The following is a 20,041-nucleotide window of genomic DNA, read 5'->3' as shown; positions in this document are numbered from 1 at the left end:
CAGCACTAGGGACTGTGAAGCACATAGAATAGTACATTTAACATATGTGTAGCTGGCCTACTTTTACATTTATTTTAGGAATGTGATCGATATTGGTGATTTTCACTATTTTTCGTCACGTGCAAAGAAGGGGTTCCACCCCCTGCTTCCAGATTGGAAGTTGATGCCATTCAGAACCTATTGGCTTGGCAAGTGCCAACAAGGCTAAATTACAAAAAGCATGTTTTCAAATATATGGGGCATTATTAACTACAATATTTCAGCTCTGCAGTTAGAATGGTAAATAAGATTACTGGGATGTGATGCATAGAATTAACAAGTACGTTACTGATTTCCCTCTCTTATGGTGGGTGGCAAAACCTTCGGAGCGCCCAATGGGACAATATGAAGATCACTGAGTATAAGAGACAGGAGCAATGTGTAGAGTTAAAAGTAGAGACTGACTTAGGGACACAGAATGAAAACAGGGCAAGAGACATGGGCACTGTTTAAGAGCCGGCTGATAGATGGTGCCATAAGCTACCCATGAAAGGGTCTGGGGGAAAGATCGCACTAGGCCACCCTGTGCACAGGGAGGAAGACAAAGAAAGCTGCTGTTCCATCCCTGCACGCTGGCCCTACCCTTCTTGACTACAGCCCTAAACAGAATTAACCTACATTCGGGTCACCTGCCTGCCGGAAGACAGCACTACCCCTATAACCCTCAGGTTGACCTTGCTTACCTCCTGATCCCCCTCCCAACCCACCGCCTCTCTTCTGCCAGTTCTAAGCTCTGTAAGCAAATGGTGTTACTAGTACCCATTTAATGGTACTCACAGGATTTAAATGGGACCATGATTTTGGAACAGCTTGGGGGAAGTGGTGTAACACAAAATAATAAGGGGACCCGTACAACTTTTGTTGAGGTGCCCCTAAAATTCATACCACGTGAGTAGTGACGGTCCAACTGCAAGCTCAATAAACACGCAAAGTCAGGCCACCTATTGGATAATCAGAGGCCTTGGACCCACTGTGGTAGTGCATTGGCTGCAGGGATCTATGTGATGCCCCTCAGTGTGAAATGAGTCCTGTGAAAGGGCCCCTCCTCTGAGAGCAGGCTTTGCTCTATTATTCAATTGCTGAAATCTTAGCAGCAGACTTCATCAGGGCTGGAATATGACGGTGTTATAGAAAAGGAACTCTAGGGATATTTGAACACAGTCATATATATAATCCTGCCCTGATGTAGTCTGCTGTTAAGATTTCAGCATTAGACGACACACATGTTGGCAGGAAAAGATAGAGAATAATTTGCATGTATCAAAAAGAACGGTTGATACCACGACCTCAACATCTGAACTATTTTTTGAGTGCTCCGAGAAAACTTTTCGCCTGCTCCAGCTGTACGAGTATCCCGAAATGTCAAGGTATGTTCTAATGACTAATGCATTTGCAGGAGAAATCTGTGAGGGATATTCACAAGGAGCTATCGCCGAATTAACGGCACTTTAACGCAGCCAGAGTCGTGTTAAATTTACCTACCAGTTCACAAGCTAGTGTTAACAGCCCACAGCACCAGTTTACCCGTGATAGTAGCTGCAAAAAACATCACCACAGAGGACTCCCGCAACTAATGCTAATGAGATACAGAGTAGGCATTCCTGTGCCAAAAGCCGCAACAACACCACACCTCAACATTCTCAACAACCAGCCAGATTGGCGATAAGAGCACAAAAAACGTGATAAGGCGCGTTAGCAGCAGGAAATTTACACCTGCTCTGACCTGGTGTAAAGTTGGACCCCAGTCTGCACCACAAAAGGGAGCACAACCCACAACCACACCTAAAGACAAACAGTGTCATGGAGCACCTGAACATGCATCACGGACACCCAAGAGGGCCACAACACCTTCAGACACCACACCCAGGACCACCCCTCCCTGGCACCCCCTGACCAAAGATATGCCACATCAGCTACACCTCAACGTGTAGAAATAATCCGCCTGATGTCGCACAATCACAACTGGTGACATGCATGTGTCATCACAGAAATGAGCATCACACATTCACTTTCGAAGCAACCAACAAAACTTTATTGAAATTAACACACAAATGAAATGAAGACCATGGTGGGTACCCTCAATTCAATCCGTTGGTCACAGCCTGCAAGACAAAAAACTTGATGAGAAGGTGTGTCCTGCGTACATCAAAGGACAGAGAGAGAGCGAAGGAGAGAGAGAGGAAGAGAGGGGGAGAGAGAGAGAGAGGAAGAGAGGGAGAGAGAGAGAGAGAGAGAGAGAGAGAGAGAAGAAGAAGAGAGGGAAGAGAGAGAGAGAGAAGAAGAGAGAGGGAGAGGAAGAGAGGGGAGAGAGAGAGGAAGAGAGGGAGAGAGAGAGAGAGAGAGAGAGAAGAAGAAGAGAGGGAAGAGAGAGAGAGAGAAGAAGAGAGGGGGAGAGAGAGAGTGTCGCCCCTGCGCACCCAGGCCACACTGTTTACCTGCTGCCACCGGTGTTTCACCAACCACTTGCCGGTATGTCTAGCATTACACCAGGTCACAAATCTGAGTCAGAGCTGTCATCTGAAGCAGAGTTCAGATACATGACTGGCACACGACAGCATCGCCCGCCTGCCCATGCACACCCAGGCAGATGCACCACAGCCCCTCCCACCGCACATTGGAGCCTGCCTTCCCATGCACACCTGGGCCTCACTGCTCACCTTCCGCAACCAGCGTGTATACAGGATGTCCCACCACGTGACGCTGCAAGCCACAAGCCATGGCCCCACAGACATGCCACCCTCCACATCATGCAGCCCGGCTCCGTAGGCCACCAGGGCTCATGCCTGGTCCTTGGTCTTGATTACTCCCTGGCATAGGACATACCAGGGCACCCAGCATCATTGCAGGCTGCACACCCGCTCACCTCAATGGGTGCCACAAACTTTGTGTTCCCGGATGTGAGGCCACGTGATGGTAGGCCCGTGCTGCCCCCTGGCTCGGTCTACACTGCGGTCCAGTAGGACACACAAATCTTGAGCAGTCTGGACCGCCGGGACGGGACATCATCGCAGGCTGCACACCCGGTCACCAGCTTAAGGTGCCAATGACTCAATGCACCCAAAGTCACCATCCCATGGCGGGGTGCCTGTGCCGGCCGCAATGCACCTTGTGCCACAAACCCTGTTCAACGCCAGTCAGCTACCCATGGCGGGGTGCCTGTGCCGGCCTCAAGGCCTCGGGTGCCACAAACCCTGTTTAACCCCAGTCAGCGCCAAATGGTGGTAGGGCCATGCTGGCCCCGGGTGCTACAAACCCTGTTAAACTCCAGTCAGCGCCACATGGTGGTAGGCCCGTGCCGGCCTTGGGTGACACAAACCCTGTTCACCCCAGTCAGCACCACGTGGTGGTAGGCCCGTACCAACCTCAAGGCCTCGGGTCCGTCATCCAGTCACCACTGGCAGAGGGGTATGTGACGTCGTCGGCCCCTTATATTTGCTGGGTCACATGGCCTGTGACGCCCGTGCCGGATGGGTGTGTTGTGCGTGCAAACCTGGCCTCAGGGAGTGGCTCTGACATGCTGACAACTAGACCAGTGACCTGCACACCACCTGCGAGTATGCATGCGACGGGTAGCAAAGAGGCCACCCCCCACCGGAGCTTTAGCGGAGTGGCCTGGCCTGCCGTACGGCGGAACAGCGCAGGGTTTACCGTAATGACTCGTGGGCACTGGGCGTGGTTCAGTCCATGTCCGGACAAGGAAGTGGCTGATGATTGTGTCCCTGTTGTGGTGTCCACAGGACCCGTTACACAAATTGCTATGTAGCACCCTCTGACTGGCATTCCCACAGGATGAGCATCATTGACGCAAGGGAAATAACTGTCCCTACATTCATCCACACACATACATACATGACTGATGAAAGGCATAGCACAGCAGTGCTTCACTGCATGTTTATTGCACATCCAGTGCCAGTGCAGTTCTGCAGCTGGGCCGGTACAGCGCAATGCCGGGCACACTACACAATAGGGGCACTTCGAGGTCCAGCCAGAGTCCATCCGGGGATGACAAGTACTGCGGAAGAGGAAGGGTACAGTCCACTGTCTGGTCGCCGTGTCATTGGCCATCAAATAGGATGTCGCAGTCCATGTTGTTGTCCAAGGTGAGGGCATCGGAGTGTATCGAGGTCAGTGGAAAGTCATAAGGCTATGTGCTGGCCCAAGCAGAAACAGGCCAGGTGGCGGAAATGAATGCTACAGAGTCCTTCTGATCACAGGCTCATCCACATCCTCATCCTCAGATGAGTGCTTTGCCCCACCTATGGGTGTTGCAGTACCAGCTAAGCGGTACAAAAGGGGGTGGTAATGGATGAAATACAAAAGGGGGTGGTAATGGACGGAGTTACAAAAGGGGGTGGTAATGGACGGACGGGCTAAAAAACGGTGATGGATTGGACCCAGATCTTTTGACTGGGTGTGAGTGTTTGATTGGTTCAAATGCTCCGTCCATTACCACCCCCTTTTGAACCGCTTTTGGCCTCCATAGGTGTGGCAGGGTATGCTCGGACGTGAGTCCCTTGCTCGCTTTGCCACTGGATTCAAGCAAGCCAGGCTGAAGACGGCTGGAATGCCAGAAACTGGTCCTCAGAAGCTTGTTTCCGGTCCAGGGAAGGCATGGCTTGGCAGTTCGGGCTGGACTGTTCCCATGAGGCACAGGGTCAGACTGATTTGCATATAGCCATGTCTGAACTGGGGTGGAGAAGTGGGCTAAAGAACGGTGATGGATTGGACCCAGATCTTTTGACTGGGTGTGAGTGTTTGATTGGTTCAGTTGCTCCGTCCATTACCACCCCCTTTTGTACCGCAGTACCAGCTAAGGCACTGTGTGCCACTGACACATCAGGGGCCGGAGGAAGATTGTCAGCAGTACTGTATGACAGTGACACATCAGGTGCTGGAGTAGTTAGGCCTGCCGCACTGGGAGGCACTGACACACCAGGGGACGGAGATGTGGATGGTGTGGGGCCAGCAGCATTCATCATCGCCATCCCTTGTGGCAGCAATGCTATGATGAGGATCTGAGGGGCATGGTAGATCCCAGCTACATTTTGCTGATGTGCAGCGGTGGCTACCATCCTTTCCGCCTCCATCCGCACCCTATCCTCCATGAGCCCCCGCATGTGTGCCAGCTCACGGCTGGTATCGCTGGAGCCACTCTGAGTGGACAGGTGTTCTTCTCTTCTCGTCATGACTCTAGTGATGTCAGTCAGGGCTCATTGGAAACCATGGAGCAGGGCTACACACCCAAGAATGGCGTCAAGTTTCGTAGCAATGAGTTCGAACCCCACCCGGGGGGGCGTGGCTTGGCGCACAATGGCGACGGACGTGGACGGGTAGAGCTCCGACCTGAGCTCCCCTTCCCGAGGCCGTTTCTCCGCAACTGATATCCTGATCAGTCCACGGCTGTGAGCAGACCCGGAGACACCGCCCACCGGCAACCCAGCCGAGTTTGCGGCTCTTCACACACCGGGAACCGCACCGACAAAGATTGTGTGCCTGCAGCCGTACCGGGCGGACCCCGCCCCGGCGCGCCCAACTACGCGAGACCAAGGCTTTGGCGGTTACGGCAGGCCCGACGACGCGGCCTACTTGGTGCCATCCGAACAACGATACCTGGGTGCCCCCTGTGCGCCTATTGTTCCACTGCCGACACACTGCCCCTACAAAAACCTGTGGACATCCACGAGGCGGCTGGTGTGGAACAACGCCTGCCCGCAACAGATGCCTGTGGGAAGGCCCTACACCTCGTGGACTACGCATCACACTGCCGGTGAAGTACGGGGGGTTGTCTTGGACCCCGACCTCCGTGGGGCTGTGGAGGCGCGATCCAGCTCATTACGACCACCCGTAGGAGCGGCGCCGGAGGGAGAGAGACTCTGGCCGCTCCATTGGTCTGCGCGCTCAGATGGCCAACCCTAAAGGCGGTGAAGAGTTAAAGGGAGACGCGAGCCGCCATTTGCAAAGACGAACTCTGAGGGTAAGAGAGCTGCGCTGAACAATTGCCCCACTGCCACTCCTGGCACGATTGAGAACATCGTTGCCCGCACGCCGAAACCTGTGGTGCTAGTGGCGGGCCTTTGACAACACCACCATTGTGATCTACCCCTGGACACAGCTCGGTGTCCCTCCCAGGGATCAACGGCCTAACACCCCGGCCACGCAACCACACCTACTGCAACTATACCCTCTACACCCGCACGCATCAAACATAGAGGACGTTTCCATGCCACATCTTGCTCATGTCTGGGGGAGTGAGGACACGCACGGGCACAGGTGGCACATCGCTCAAGGGGAATCAAACCAAATCACCATCCAAGATGGCTTCTGACGCTGTGACATCGAAATTGGACAATGTGCTTGCCGTGATGGAACGCCTAGAAGCGTCTCTACAACAGACTTGCACCTCCCTGGAGGCTAACATAGACAACGTGGCGATCGACCTGACCCATCTGAAGGCTGATCATAAAGAACTGCGAGACCGCACCACGGCACTGGAGGGCTCGGCGACTGACATCGAACCCCGAGTGAGTCAAACGAAAAAACATGTCCGAGACCTCCTGAACAGGGTGGAATTCCTGGAGGAGCTGGCAGAGGACGTGGAAGGACGGGCAAGACGGAACAACATAAGACTGGTCGGAATACCGGAGAAATGGTAGGGGACCGACCCCACCGGACATGTGGAAGACTGGCTAAGGGGCCTCCTGCCGGAGGGTGTGTTGTCACCTTATTTCGTGGTGGAGCGAGCACATCACGTCCCTACTAGGCCCCTCCCCCCAGGCTCCAACCCCAGACCATTGATCCTCCGCATCCTCAATTACAGGGACTGAGACACAGCTAGAGGATGACCTGACACGACTATAGGCTGAACTGTTGGGCCATGAACAGGACGCAGTGGGGGGTATGGACAATCGCCTGACGGAGACCAAAGCGGAACATGGCCACCTCCTGGAACGCTTACGCAACATTAACTTCGCGGCGCACTCTGCTCGCACGCATCGCCAGGGTGACAGGCCTGGCAAACTGTTGACCTGGCTGATTGCACGAGAGGACCGCACGACCCCCATATCAGAGATTCAGGCGGAAGGAGGTAGACAACTCTATACACAACGCCAAATCTATGAGGCGTTCATAGATAATTATTCGGGGCTATATTGCTCCCGGCTGAGTATCCCACTGCCTGACATAGCCGAGTATCTCTCGCCCCTACAGTTGCCTACCTTGACAACTGCGCAGCAGGATGACCTCAGAGCACCACTTGATCCTGAGGAACTCCGCGACACCATTTTCAACCTCTCGAATGGCAAGACTCCGGGCCCGGATCGCTTGCCAGCCAAATTCTACGAGGCCGGTTCGGACATCCTCATTCCCCAACTGTTAAAAATGTACGCTGCGGCCACGGACGATTTCTCCCTTCCCCCGACACTTAATGAGGCTACCCTCATATCCCTGCTCAAACCCGGCAGAGATAGCGTGCGCCTGGGCTCCTACCGTCCTCTGGCCCTCCTCAATACGGACTATAAAATCCTCGCTTCCACGCTAGCCCGAAGACTGGCCCCTCTAGTGCCAACTCTAGTACACCACGACCAGAATGGATTTGTACCAATGCGCCATACCTCCTATAACATCCGCCGCTTATTCTGCATTCAAGAGTATGCCACCCGTCAATGGCCACATGCCGGATGTCTAGTGCTGGACCTAGAGAAAGCATTTGACTCGGTGGAATGGCCATACCTTCGAGCAGTCATGAACAAATTCGAACTGGGGGATGACTACGAGACCATGGTTGGCCTATTGTACCATAGGCCCACAGTTCGCGTCCGCACTGACACGCTGCTTTCTGACCCTATCCGTGTGCAGAGGGGCACCAGACAGGGCTGCCCCCTGTCGCCATTGCTGTTCTCCTTGGCCGTGGAACCCCTGGCCACCATACTCAGGTCCCGAGGCTCAGAGTGGTGTATACCGATGGCAGATGGCCTTCATGCGGTATCGTTATATGCGGACGATCTACTCCTCTATATCAAAGATCTGACTGATGTCCCGCCGTCCCTTGCTGGCATCTTCCGCACCTTCGAGGAGATGTCGGGTTTAAAAGTCAATTGGGCCAAATCTGGGGCTTATTCCTTTGACCCGGATCCACCCGAGAGCGAGATATACATAGGTGGCGAAAGACTACAGTGGTATTCCACGACATTCATATACCTAGGTATCCACATCTACCATAATCCTACAGATATATTGGAGGGGAACCTGATGCGGGCGATTTCATCCATCCGGTCGCAAATTGGGTTTTGGAAAACTCTACCACTAAACGTTCCCAGCCGAGTAGCCTTGGTGAGAATGATAGTTCTATCTAGGCTATTGTACTACTTCGCCAATATTCCATCCTACGTTCCCAACCGGGTGTTCCGAGATCTCGAAGTCCTACTTCGCGACCTGATCTGGAATAAGGGCCGACCACGCATTGCACTGGCGAAGCTATATATGCCAACTGAAGCGGGAGGACTTGCAGTGCCCAACATGGAACTATATTACCTGGCGGCGCAGATGCAGTGGGTATCGGGATGGCTGGGTGGTAAAGGCTTGGGAGACACTGCCACGGATACTATTGTCTGGACTCTGCTACAGATCCACGTGCTGTTTCACCCACTGACTCGGACTCCTCGTCCCTTGCAGCTGTATCTTGCAGTAGCGCGCAGATGTTTTCAGCGCTGCCTGCGTCTCACCCGAACGACAGTACCGTATGCCCCGATACTCCTCCTACTAGGCACCCCGACAACAACCGGAGCGCTGACGACTGTAATGCTAGACAGCTGGACCACTGCGGGGGTGGAAACACTGGGGGACCTATACTCCGATGACGCTCTCCTCCCATTTGCAAGCCATGCAGAGGATACATCTCTCCCGACTTGGCAATTCTTACTGCACCCGTCCCTCGTAACTAACTGCCGCCTGGGGTGACATGTCCGAAGAGCTGCCCATGCACCACTTTATACAATACCTTCACGTTATGAGCAATGGCTCCCACATAATTCACTGGCTAGTGCAGGCTCTTCTCCTTCACACACAACCCACTACCGTACAACTGAGAGAGAAATGGGCAGTGGACCGAGGGAGGGATTGGACAGAAAAGGAGTGGGCAATGGTACTGGTAGGACCGGTTAATATCCCGCGTAATCCTCGCTTCAAAATCATAAAACTTTACATACTACACCACGCATACCTCACCCCAGACAAAATTAACAGGTATTTTTCGGTTACGGACACCGCCTGCAAATGCTGCTCCTTGGTGGGGGCGGGCCTCCTACATATGCTTTGGTTATGCCCTGACCTTGAGCAAAATTGGGATGGGGTGACTGCGCTACTCACGCATTGCACTAACGAGCACGTACCGAAGACTTGGGAGGCCTGCCTATTGGGACTGTACAAGCGCACAAAGCTGAACAAAGTACAGGCCCGATATTGGGATCTCGGGCTGATCACGGCCAAGCGGCTACTTACCAAGCGGAGGAAAGCCGACACCCCCCCACACATACGCCATTGGAGCTTATCCCTCACAAACTGGGAGTGAGCGGAGAGCACAGTCTTAAGACGAGAAGAGATGGCAGGAAATTCCCAATTGCACAACAATGGGATGACATCCTCCAATCCTTCCAACAGAATTGCTTGGACAGGGGATCATGTGAAGAGGTCCGCGCCCTGCCCCCAAGCCCCCCCCCTGCAGTGGACACTGCGAGATGCGCCTGCACCCACTGGCCCCCCTACTCATATAGCTCCCCCCCCACGTCAACGCACCGTAGCCGAACCACATATACCGCATTGATCACTGCCTGTGCTGAACCCCCATTCCGAAAATCAAATGTTCCATATCGGATTGTTTCACATTGATGGCTTCACTGCCCCTCCCCCAGCCCACACCCCTACACATCCACCTCTTACTATACACTCTCGCGGAGGACCACCTCACGTATCACGTTCTAATACCTCACTCGGTACACCCTCCTGGTGGTGAGCCCCCCCTATCTTATTGGTACACACACGAACCACAAAATGCAACCTCCACCCGCCCATTAGACCAATGCTGACACAACGACACCACACACCTTTCCCTAAACGCATGGATACATCTGCCCACGCTCCCCCCCCTTTTTTAGCACATACTCCCCACGTTCTCATTCTGGTGTTGTTATAGTTTTACTGGTCCCCCTTTCTTTTGACCAGGCTCTTTGAATTTAGTTCCTGAACACAATGCACCATGGGGCCTTTGAGAGCAACAAATGTGGCTGAGGTACTCCCGGCCGAACACCACCGTGAACATCAGTTTCTCCTACTAGGTCCAATGCGCTACATAGACACTCACTCATCGACACGCCCACGATGTCGCACAGTCTTATCTTTTAACACCAATGCCCCGCACCCACTTAGAAGGCGGACCTCGTCGACACAGCTACCCACAGCACTGATTAGTGGGAACGGGCCAATATTCATCTGGCGACATTGATGAGTACCATCATAGCTTTGCAACTAAGGAACCACGAAACAAAAAACAAGAAAAACCCACAGACCTATACACCTATAACACTAATTAGTTTGCATAGTGAAAAGTGCTGCAATGGAACAACTGGCGCCGCCGAACCTCTGGGCTGTCGGCCTTAAGGCTGTGTTCATCTGATGTTGTATATATGGTTATTGACTTGCGCTGCTGGCCCTAAGGGGTTGTAAGCTAAACACTGTGTACCATGCACTTTGAATAATAAAGGTCTTGGGAAAAAAAAATGAGTTCGAACCCCACCCGCACCTGCTCAGCCGTCTCCCTCTGGCCCTCCAGTACAAGGCGTTGGAAGACCATATGTTGTTCCTGGGGGTCTTGGGAGAGTGCCAGGGCTGTGGGTGCCTCCTGCTGGGTGCTTTGGGTAGTGGTGGGGTTTCCTCGATTTAGCTGGGCTGACCTGATCCTGGAGAGGAGTGGCGGATGAGGTTAATGATGTCTTGGATGGCTTGGGTGTCGATGCTGGTGTTGTCCTCGTCTTCAGTGAAGAGTGGCTGGGACTGCTCTGCAGGAAGTGTTGACGGTGCCCCTGCGATGTGAAGGGGAGATGGTGTATTACAATGTTTGCTCATGTATGTAGTCGCATGGTACATGTTGACATTCAGACAGCATGGCATTGTACATTGTGACAGTCAGTAGATCTTGGCGAGGTCCCAGAGTCATTGTGGGTGTGCACTGAGCTCTGTTTGTTGTGCATGTGTGCCATTGTGGCCATTTCCACCCGTACCCCAGCACCTGGTGGTCACTCACCCTGTTGCGGTTGTGTTGTGTCCTGTCAAGCAGTGTCCGATCCCCCTACTCCAGCCACAGTCTCCATACTGATGACTGTCGACACCAGCTCCTCCATGTCATCCAGCATGAGTTGTGGCACTGGGCCCCCACGTCCAGGCGGCGTTGATGCCTTCTAGTTGGCGGAGAGTTTCTCCTTGGTCCTCCACTTGATGTCATTCCATTGCCTCTTGACCTCTTCCATTGTTCTCTTGTGCTCTCAGACGGCATTCACCTTGTCCGCAATGTCCCGCCATATTCCATTTTTGGTGCCAAATGACACGTTGGAGGTGGCGAACAGTTGTTGATGGTGTTCCATCACCTCCATGACTATGATCCTGTTCGCCTGCGGACTGAACTCCGTCTTCCTCTTCCTCTTGTCCTTGCCCTTCCCTGTCCCTGAGGTCACAGGATGGTCGTCCAGGGTGCTTGTGGGGTGCGCTCGTCCTCTGCGCCTGCTCTGGCTGCCTCATGTTGCTTGGGTGTTGGTCAGTTTGTGTTTGTGTTTTTTTTCTACTTTTATGGTGATTTTTCCCGCCAGCCAGGTGTGTGTTGCAGGCCTGGCGCTGCTTATCGCTGTTTCCTCATCGCGCTTTGGCCCATCGCAGAATTTTTTGCGTTGTCATTGAGTTGCGTTCACTTGATGGGCTGCGATGTTGAAAGTTGTGTTATGCTACTCTTGCGGTAGTTATCACACGTTCTTGTGAATATACCCCTATGTGTACTCTGTTGTCACAGGTTTGAATCACTACCAAAAAAGAGCACACAGGGTTAATGTGCCTGCTGCAGAGCATTGGGTGTAAGCATATGCCACAGAAAGAAATTGCATGTAAAATAACTTACTGGGTAGGTTAATAATTGTGTTTCCATCTTTTGTGTGCTAAATGCTGGTTGCAGGGAACACTCCTTTTGCACTAGTTTCAATAGCTTGATTCACCTGCAAGGTAATACGTTTGAAACATATTAGGTTTTAATTCAATCTATTGTTATTTTAAAAGTTTGATAAACATGTTTTCCATTGACTAGTAACAACCATTTTGATTAAGTGGCAAAACATTCAATGTTTATTATCTTCTATATAAATAATGATCATTAATTTAATTATGTTGCTAAAAATACATAGCCATTATTTTCCCGGAGGGTGCATTGATCTACACGTGTTAAACTCCACGACCGTGAGAAAAAAACTCAAAACTGCTGTTATCTCTGAGCAACTCATGACGTTACACTGCAGGGGATTTCTATGTTTCTCTCGATGAGCTGATGGGGACACTGGCCATGTTTGATGGTTCAGGTGGGGCGCAGCTTGGTCAGTAATATTGGGGTGTGGGCTTTAGATTTTTCGAAAATCAGCCTGGCATATCATGTTTAGATACATTAGAGGACAAGCAGAGTACATGGGGCAGTTGGAAGGGAGAAAAATGCGAATTAGTAGGAGTACTAAGAGTGAAAACACAAGATATTGTAAAATAACCAATATTTTTGAGGACTTTCAAAACAGAGAGGGGGAGAGTGTGTGTTTTCTTCTGTGTGTATGTAAACATTACTGGTGAAATCCGACTGGCATCTCACAATACCCGACTGAAGGCACATGTATCAATAATTTATCAGAAAATGCATTTATTAGGGGAGGTGTAACACCCCAAACACCCGCCTGAAGCTACGCCCCAGAAGACAACATGTGTACAAGAGGAATTGGTGAGATTGTCTATGAAGTGATGCTTTTGTTGCTGGTTGTGCTTGAAAGGAGAAGCAGACTGAAAGCATATGGGTGCTGGTACTCCGCCCTGGGACACAGGCAGGATGATTCAGAAGGACTGGCTCTAAATGCAGTTGAGTTCCAGGATATCCTCCACAGAGGTGGTATTTTAGACTGGAGTTTGGGAAGCCCTGTGAGACATTTCTGGCATAATTAATGTAGATGACATCAACAAGAGCAGTTCTAATGGCCGATTCAGGAGCCTTAAATTCTAATAACGAAGAAGATGTCCTGTTTTACGGCATTTCTTTTTAAGACATTTCGGTTTGTATTTATAAATGTTTATGTTATGGACATGTTATTTGCATTTACCATAAGTTGTGTGGAGTGCGCAAAAAATAAGGCAGCAGCTAGTATGTTTGCACATTTATTTAGCCGATAAAGGTACACGCATTCGGATGTCTGATGGGTTTTAGTGCTGTAAGAAACCATATATCATGATTTTCTCATATACACTACAATGAGAAAACAATTCATTGTAGTTCAAACACACCCACCTCTGCATCTATTAAAATCATCGTTAGGAAACGTCATCCCTTTCTAAAACTCCCTCACCTCACAGTTTGTACACCGTTATGTCTAGCAGTCATGATTAATAACATTGAAAATCACTGAAAAGAAGACACATTTCAATGTTTCCATATTTAAAACAAAGGCAGAGAAATAGATGGCTTCTATATGTATCTAGGAGTAAGAATCTGTAAAAAATGGAAAGCCTTAATTGTGAACAAAAACAGTTCTCATAGCAGTATCACTGAAATGAAATGGAAGAGTAAATCAAAACCGCAATACAATGTCATACATCAATATGTTTTAAATGTGTTTAATGGAATGTACTAAATATAAACAACTTAGGTTCTCAGGTGATCACACAGTAAGAATCCTGCAATGGAAAAAAAATATGACCTCATGGTTATGAGTAACAGTACTCTTTGGCCTGCTTAGGCCTTGGTGGACAATAAATAAGGTTGAAAGAAATTATAAATGTGAGCAGAATCTGATGGATTCTGTTCTTTTCACCAGATCTGTTGTTATATGAAGTATACCCTAAACTCCCACCAAAGTGTAAAACAAGTGGTCTGGGCACGTTAAAGGTCTCATTAACCACACTTCATGGTGTGGAGTTTCTGGACAGCAGGACACTAAACTGAATAATGTTTGGTAAGTCTTTGTATTTTTTATTCCCAGATTGCTGCTGTAAGTCCAGCAGATATCTGTTATGAGGAGACTCTATCAACTCTACGCTACGCAGAGAGGTACATTTTTTCTACTTCTTTACCAAATTTGCATGTATCGCTCATGATGTATATGCCCCAATAAAATGTGAACGAATGAATGAACGAAAAATTTATAAAATGCACAGCTCTCTCAGACCCAACAGTCCTGAATGTTCTAAATACATAGGTACGTAATGGTAGTTTCCTAGAGACATACAGCATACTGCCGTAGTCGCCGGTGCACTCAGTAGCGGGTGACAATCACGCTCCGACAGAAACGCGTAATATATTGAATTCACAGGAAAGATGACTGCACTCGTGGGGGGTTAAATCCAAGACGGATTTATTTCACACAGAAGTAACAAAGTTCAAGACTCGTTTCGGCGGTACGCCTTCGTCAGTATCAGGCGTCCGCCATGACGCTGCAAAATATACACAACATTACCTCACACAATCTCACAGGATCTGTCTTACTGAGACGCCATTTAAGAGTCAGGCAACATCAATATCGACGTAAAATAAACAAACACATTACTTACATTGGAGTTAGGTAACCAAATTGCCCAATTAATATAGCAATAAAATAAATGTGTGTATGGCATAGATGTGCTTGGGTCTAGTTTTGGGAGACCAAATAGCATTTTCATTAACATTTCATTTCACTAGTTTTCATAAAGCAAATGCTTATTGGCTCGGTCACTCCTGATCTAAACCAAAAAACTGTTGAAGCCCTCAGATGGGCGAGATTAAACACAATATCAATTGCAAAGATTGTTATACACAATATACGATTAAATTGTCAATATATATATATATATATATATATATATATATATATATATATATATATATATTCACTGAAAAAAACATAGGTTTCACACCAGTTATAGTTAGCTGGAAATTTTATTGACATAAAACCACTGAAATTCCCACGTTATAGTTAGTTGGACTCACTATAACTTGCGCGCCTGCAATGCACTGCTGATGACGTCACATATTACATCACTCATGACATGGTCAGTGACATCACTCATGACATCATTGATGACACCATCCAGTGAATGTGTCTTTCTGAAAAATATTTTTTTTTTATATGTATTTGTAAAGTACGATGGAAGAATAAATAGTTAAATAAGTGTGTAAATGTATGTTTGTTTTTAAAATAATTGATTGGTTAACTGCCTTATTAAGTGTATCTTAGTGAATACATATATTAGCAAGTAACTTTTATATATTGAAATGTATGTATCAGTGTTTCACTTTGTGTATAAGTGGCTGTATGGGTTGGTGACTGACTCACTGTTGGTATTTGTTTTGAAGACAGCATATGTACAGGACTGTATGGATGTATGAGTGTGTATATGTGTATGTTAGTGAGTAAACGACTGTCTCACTATTGTCTTTTTCAGTAACAACATATGTTTTAATCTAGCATATGTGAGTATTGATTTATAAAACTGAGTATATGTGAGAGTGAGAGATTATAAGAGTTCCTGTTTAAATTAGTATGTGTTTATATAAGTGATTGTTTAAGAGAGTAAGTATGTGTAAGTATTCTTAGAAGTAAAGTGGTAGTGTGTGTATAGCTGTATATGCAAATAAATGAATGTTCATTACTTTTTTTGCATGTGTGAATATGTGTGTGAGTAACTTTTGGATGACTGTCGGTGTGTAACAGGATGTATAGGTGTATCACTACATATAATGAGTGAGTATATATATGAGTGACTATATAGAACTGTTTGTGAATGAGTGGATGTGTATATAGATGGTGGAATTACTGAATTGTTTATTGTAACTGCTATGGGTATCTCCACTTTTTTGAAAATGTTAAATACTATTCTTGAATATGTGTTTCAAGGCTTACATTACACTGAAAGGAGGTCTGTCACTCTGTCACAAGGATGGTGTCATCAGTGATGTCATGAGTGATGTCACTGACCATGTCATGAGTGATGTAATATGTGACGACATCAGCAGTGCATTGCAGGCGCGCAAGTTATAGTGAGTCCAACTAACTATAACGTGGGAATTTCAATGGTTTTATGTCAATAAAATTTCCAGCTAACTATAACTGGTGTGAAACCTATGGTTTTTTCAGTGAATTTAATAGGTTTTTTAAATGCTAATTCCTAACTATAACTGGTGTGAAACCTATGGTTTTTTCAGTGAATTTCATAGGTTTTTTAAATGCTAATTCCATTCTATATTGAGTTTCTAACCTATGGTTTTTTTTACAATTTGCTGTTTTGTGTAAGTATTAATTTTTGAGTTTTTATTTTATATCATTTTTTCCTGGGGCGCTATTGGTGCGCACTCCGGTAAGCTCTCCGGTAAGCTCTCCGGTAAGCTTTCCGGTAAGCTCACCGGTAAGCTCTCCGGAAAGCGCACCCAGAGCGCTACTTTCGTTCGTGAAAAAAATAAGAATGAAAAGTTAATAATAATGCAAAACATTTCGTACCATACAAATAAAAGCAGTTTTTTTTATGAGGAAAATGATTATGCATTTCCGTAAAAGTATGATGACGTCACTTCGGCGCGCAACGTAAGCGCCCTCGGAAGCGCCTATGTTCGCGCCGCGTGTACGCCCCCGGAAGCGCCTACGTTCGCGCCGCGTATGCGCCCCGGAAGCGCCTACGTTCGCGCCGCGTATGCGCCCCGGAAGCGCCTACGTTTGCGCCGCGTGTGTACACCCGGAAGCGCTCCGGAGCGTGCAGCGTCAGCGCGTCAAGTCATGTGACCTTAAAATAACACTTTTCATTGGTTGCTAACAGTTTTTTTTACAAAGAATGAAATCCCTACCCATTTCCTTCACTTCTTCTTTCACTTTTGTGACTGCAAGACCTGCCTTTTTGCTCCTGGATATTTCTTGGTTTTACCATGGCTGCCAGACAATCCAGCAGTGATGAAGAACCAGAATTCATTAATGAAGAGCCTCCTCAACGAAAAGTTAAGGAACATTTTATTTGGAATTCTTTTTAAATCCCACCTAATCAAAAAAAGGTGAATGCTCCAAAAGTGGAGTGCAGGATCTGCAAAGAAGTGCTGTCGCGGGGTAACCCCTTAAAAAAGTACTCATTTGGAAACTACACGATGATCCGACATGTGGAGAGGAAGCACCCCCAGAATTTTGTCCGGGAAAGTGTCAGGGCTCTGGCACAAGAGGTTCCCAGTGATGGGGCCTCTACATCAACCGGAGGAGCAACTTCTTCTGGGAGGGGGAGATCACAAGAGCTGGTTCCGAACATTCAACCTGCTTTTAACCATGGTGCCCTCAGATGCAGATACTGCAATCAACTGCTTACCTTTGGAGAACAAAGTGTACAGCTCATGGTTCGAGCATTAGAAAACCATCGCTGCTCTTCCCACCCCTAATTTTTTTTGGTTTTTTTGCTCCTCTTGAGCAGTTTCCATTCCCTGTTTTTGTTCCTGTTTAGAAAAAAGAAGAAAACCAAAAGTTCTTTTCAGAACTACCTCCAATTCTCATCAAAGAGCTATATTCTAAAAAAAATGAAAAAAGAGTAAGTGAAATAGAGTGCATTGATAATGGAAAGGAGAATGAGTAAGAAAGAACAGAAAGGTATGAGAGGAGAAAGGAAGTGAAGTAGGAGGACTGAAAGAAGGTGAGTGTTAGGAAAGAAAGTAAGGAGAAGAAGAGTGAATATGGGGAATGTTGATATTCAAAGAAAATGTTGAAAAGGAACAGGGGTGTGGAAGGATAAGAAAAGATACATTGCTGGAGTTGAAGGCAGAAGGCCTCATTTATGAAGCCATGCGTCACTTTAACGCCACCAAAGCAACACTTTTTGTGACGCATCAGTCCAATAAAAAATGCACCTTATTTATTCATATTTACAAAGTGGCGTTTCTAGGTAAATATGTCACTTTGTAAACCCCTGCGCCACATTATTCCTAATTCAGGTGTAATGTATGCAAAAGGGACGTATTGACGCAAGAAAGGGTCGTAGAGGTGACACAGTGAATAAACTGGAGGCCTCATTTCTGAAAAGTGACGCATCGCTGCGTGAAAACAGCGATGCGTCACTTTTCTGTGCGCACTCCTTACGACATTCCAGATGTGTCATATTTAATGTATGACGAATAATGTTGCAAGGAGTTACAGATATGTCAGTATTTCTGACGTATCTGTAAACACAAAAGTGACGCATTTGTGAATTGCGTCACAAAAGTAACGCAACTCCAGTAAAGCGTCCTTTCACATAGGGAAAGTACCATGTGAAAGGTCTTGTGTCAGTCTTACACCTGCTGTGAGGCAGGCACAAGATTTTGACGCAACAGCATCCTAAAATTGACGCAGAGAAATCTCATAGATTTCACTGCGTCGCTATTACGAAGCTTTTTGCGGGGGAACGCCCCCTCTGCATACATTATACCTGATGCAGGTATAATGTGGCGCAGGGTTTTAAAAAGTGACCCATCTACCTAGATGCGTCACTTTTTAAATATAGCGCAACGAGGCACATTTTTTTACACCGCTGGTGTGATGCGTCACTTTTCTGTGCGCACTCCTTACGACATTCCAGATGTGTCATATTTAATGTATGACGAATCATGGCGCAAGGAGTTACAGATACGTCAGTATTTCTGACGTGTCTGTAAACACAAAAGTGACGCATTTGTGAATTGCGTCCCAAAAGTAACGCAACTCCAGTAATGCGTCCTTTCACATAGGGAAAGCACCATGTGAAAGGTCTTGCGTCAGTCTTACACCTGCTGTGAGGCAGGCGCAAGATTTTGACGCAACAGCATCCTAAAAGTGACGCAGTGAAATCTCATAGATTTCACTGCGTCTCTATTACGAAGCTTTTTGCGGGGGAACGCCCCCTCTGCATACATTATACCTGACGCAGGTATAATGTGGCGCAGGGTTTTAAAAAGTGACCCATCTACCTAGATGCGTCACTTTTTAAATATAGCGCAACGAGGCGCATTTTTTTACACCGCGGCTGCAATGCGTCACTTTTCTGTGCGCACTCCTTACGACATTCCAGATGTATCATATTTAATGTATGACGAATCATGTCGCAAGGAGTTACAGATTCGTCAGTATTTCTGACGTATCTGTAAACACAAAAGTGACGTATTGCTGGAGTGCGTCACAAAAGGCGGCAGATTCACTTATGAAGCCCTGTTAACATTGCCGAGACTCTGAAGGGAACAGCCTTTGAAGAAGCCATGTAGGCGAAACGCGTCAGGCTGCTGTCTGTCCTCTGCGGAATCTAGAGGGTATTGCTGATCCCGGTGTGCGCTCTCGCCAGCGAGGGCGAACTTGGAGCATTGATTTACACGTGGCATCCCCTGCCACGGAGGGCGCACCACTGCGTGTATAACAGCAGGTCGAATACTGGGTATCTTGCCTGGTTGTGCTTGAAGGGAACAGCACCGGAATCAAGACCCCGCAGCGCGCAGAGCCCATCCAGGGCGTGCATTGGTGAACTTCGGCGGAGCGGCACCCATCCAGGGAATATGATACATGACTTCATTTACCACAATCCTGTGGGAGACTGCTGGGAGTGGCTTTTCTAGCACAGCCTATCAGCAGGCGGCAGATTCACTTATGAAGCCCTGTTAACATTGCCGAGACTCTGAAGGGAACAGCCTTTGAAGAAGCCATGTCGGCGAAACGCGTCAGGATGCTGTCTGTCCGCTGTGGAATCTAGAGGGTATTGCTGATCCCGGTGTGCGCTCTCGCCA

The 20,041-nt window shown here is 48.1% G+C and overlaps 1 protein-coding gene across 1 annotated transcript in view; it reads left to right on the top strand.

Annotated features, from left to right (window-relative positions):
• LOC147708518 (kinesin-like protein KIF28) overlaps positions 1–20,041 on the top strand; it is a 685,351-nt gene that overhangs the window by 173,818 nt on the left and 491,492 nt on the right. The window contains exon 7 of the mRNA XM_086927203.1: positions 14,298–14,365. Within this exon, the coding sequence (XP_086783329.1) occupies positions 14,298–14,365 (68 nt within the window). The remainder of the gene's footprint in view (positions 1–14,297; positions 14,366–20,041) is intronic.

Source organism: Lissotriton vulgaris, chromosome 6, assembly GCF_964263255.1.
Source record: "Lissotriton vulgaris chromosome 6, aLisVul1.2, whole genome shotgun sequence".
NCBI classification, from domain to species: domain Eukaryota; kingdom Metazoa; phylum Chordata; class Amphibia; order Caudata; family Salamandridae; genus Lissotriton; species Lissotriton vulgaris.
This window is presented reverse-complemented; position numbering and strand designations above follow the sequence as displayed.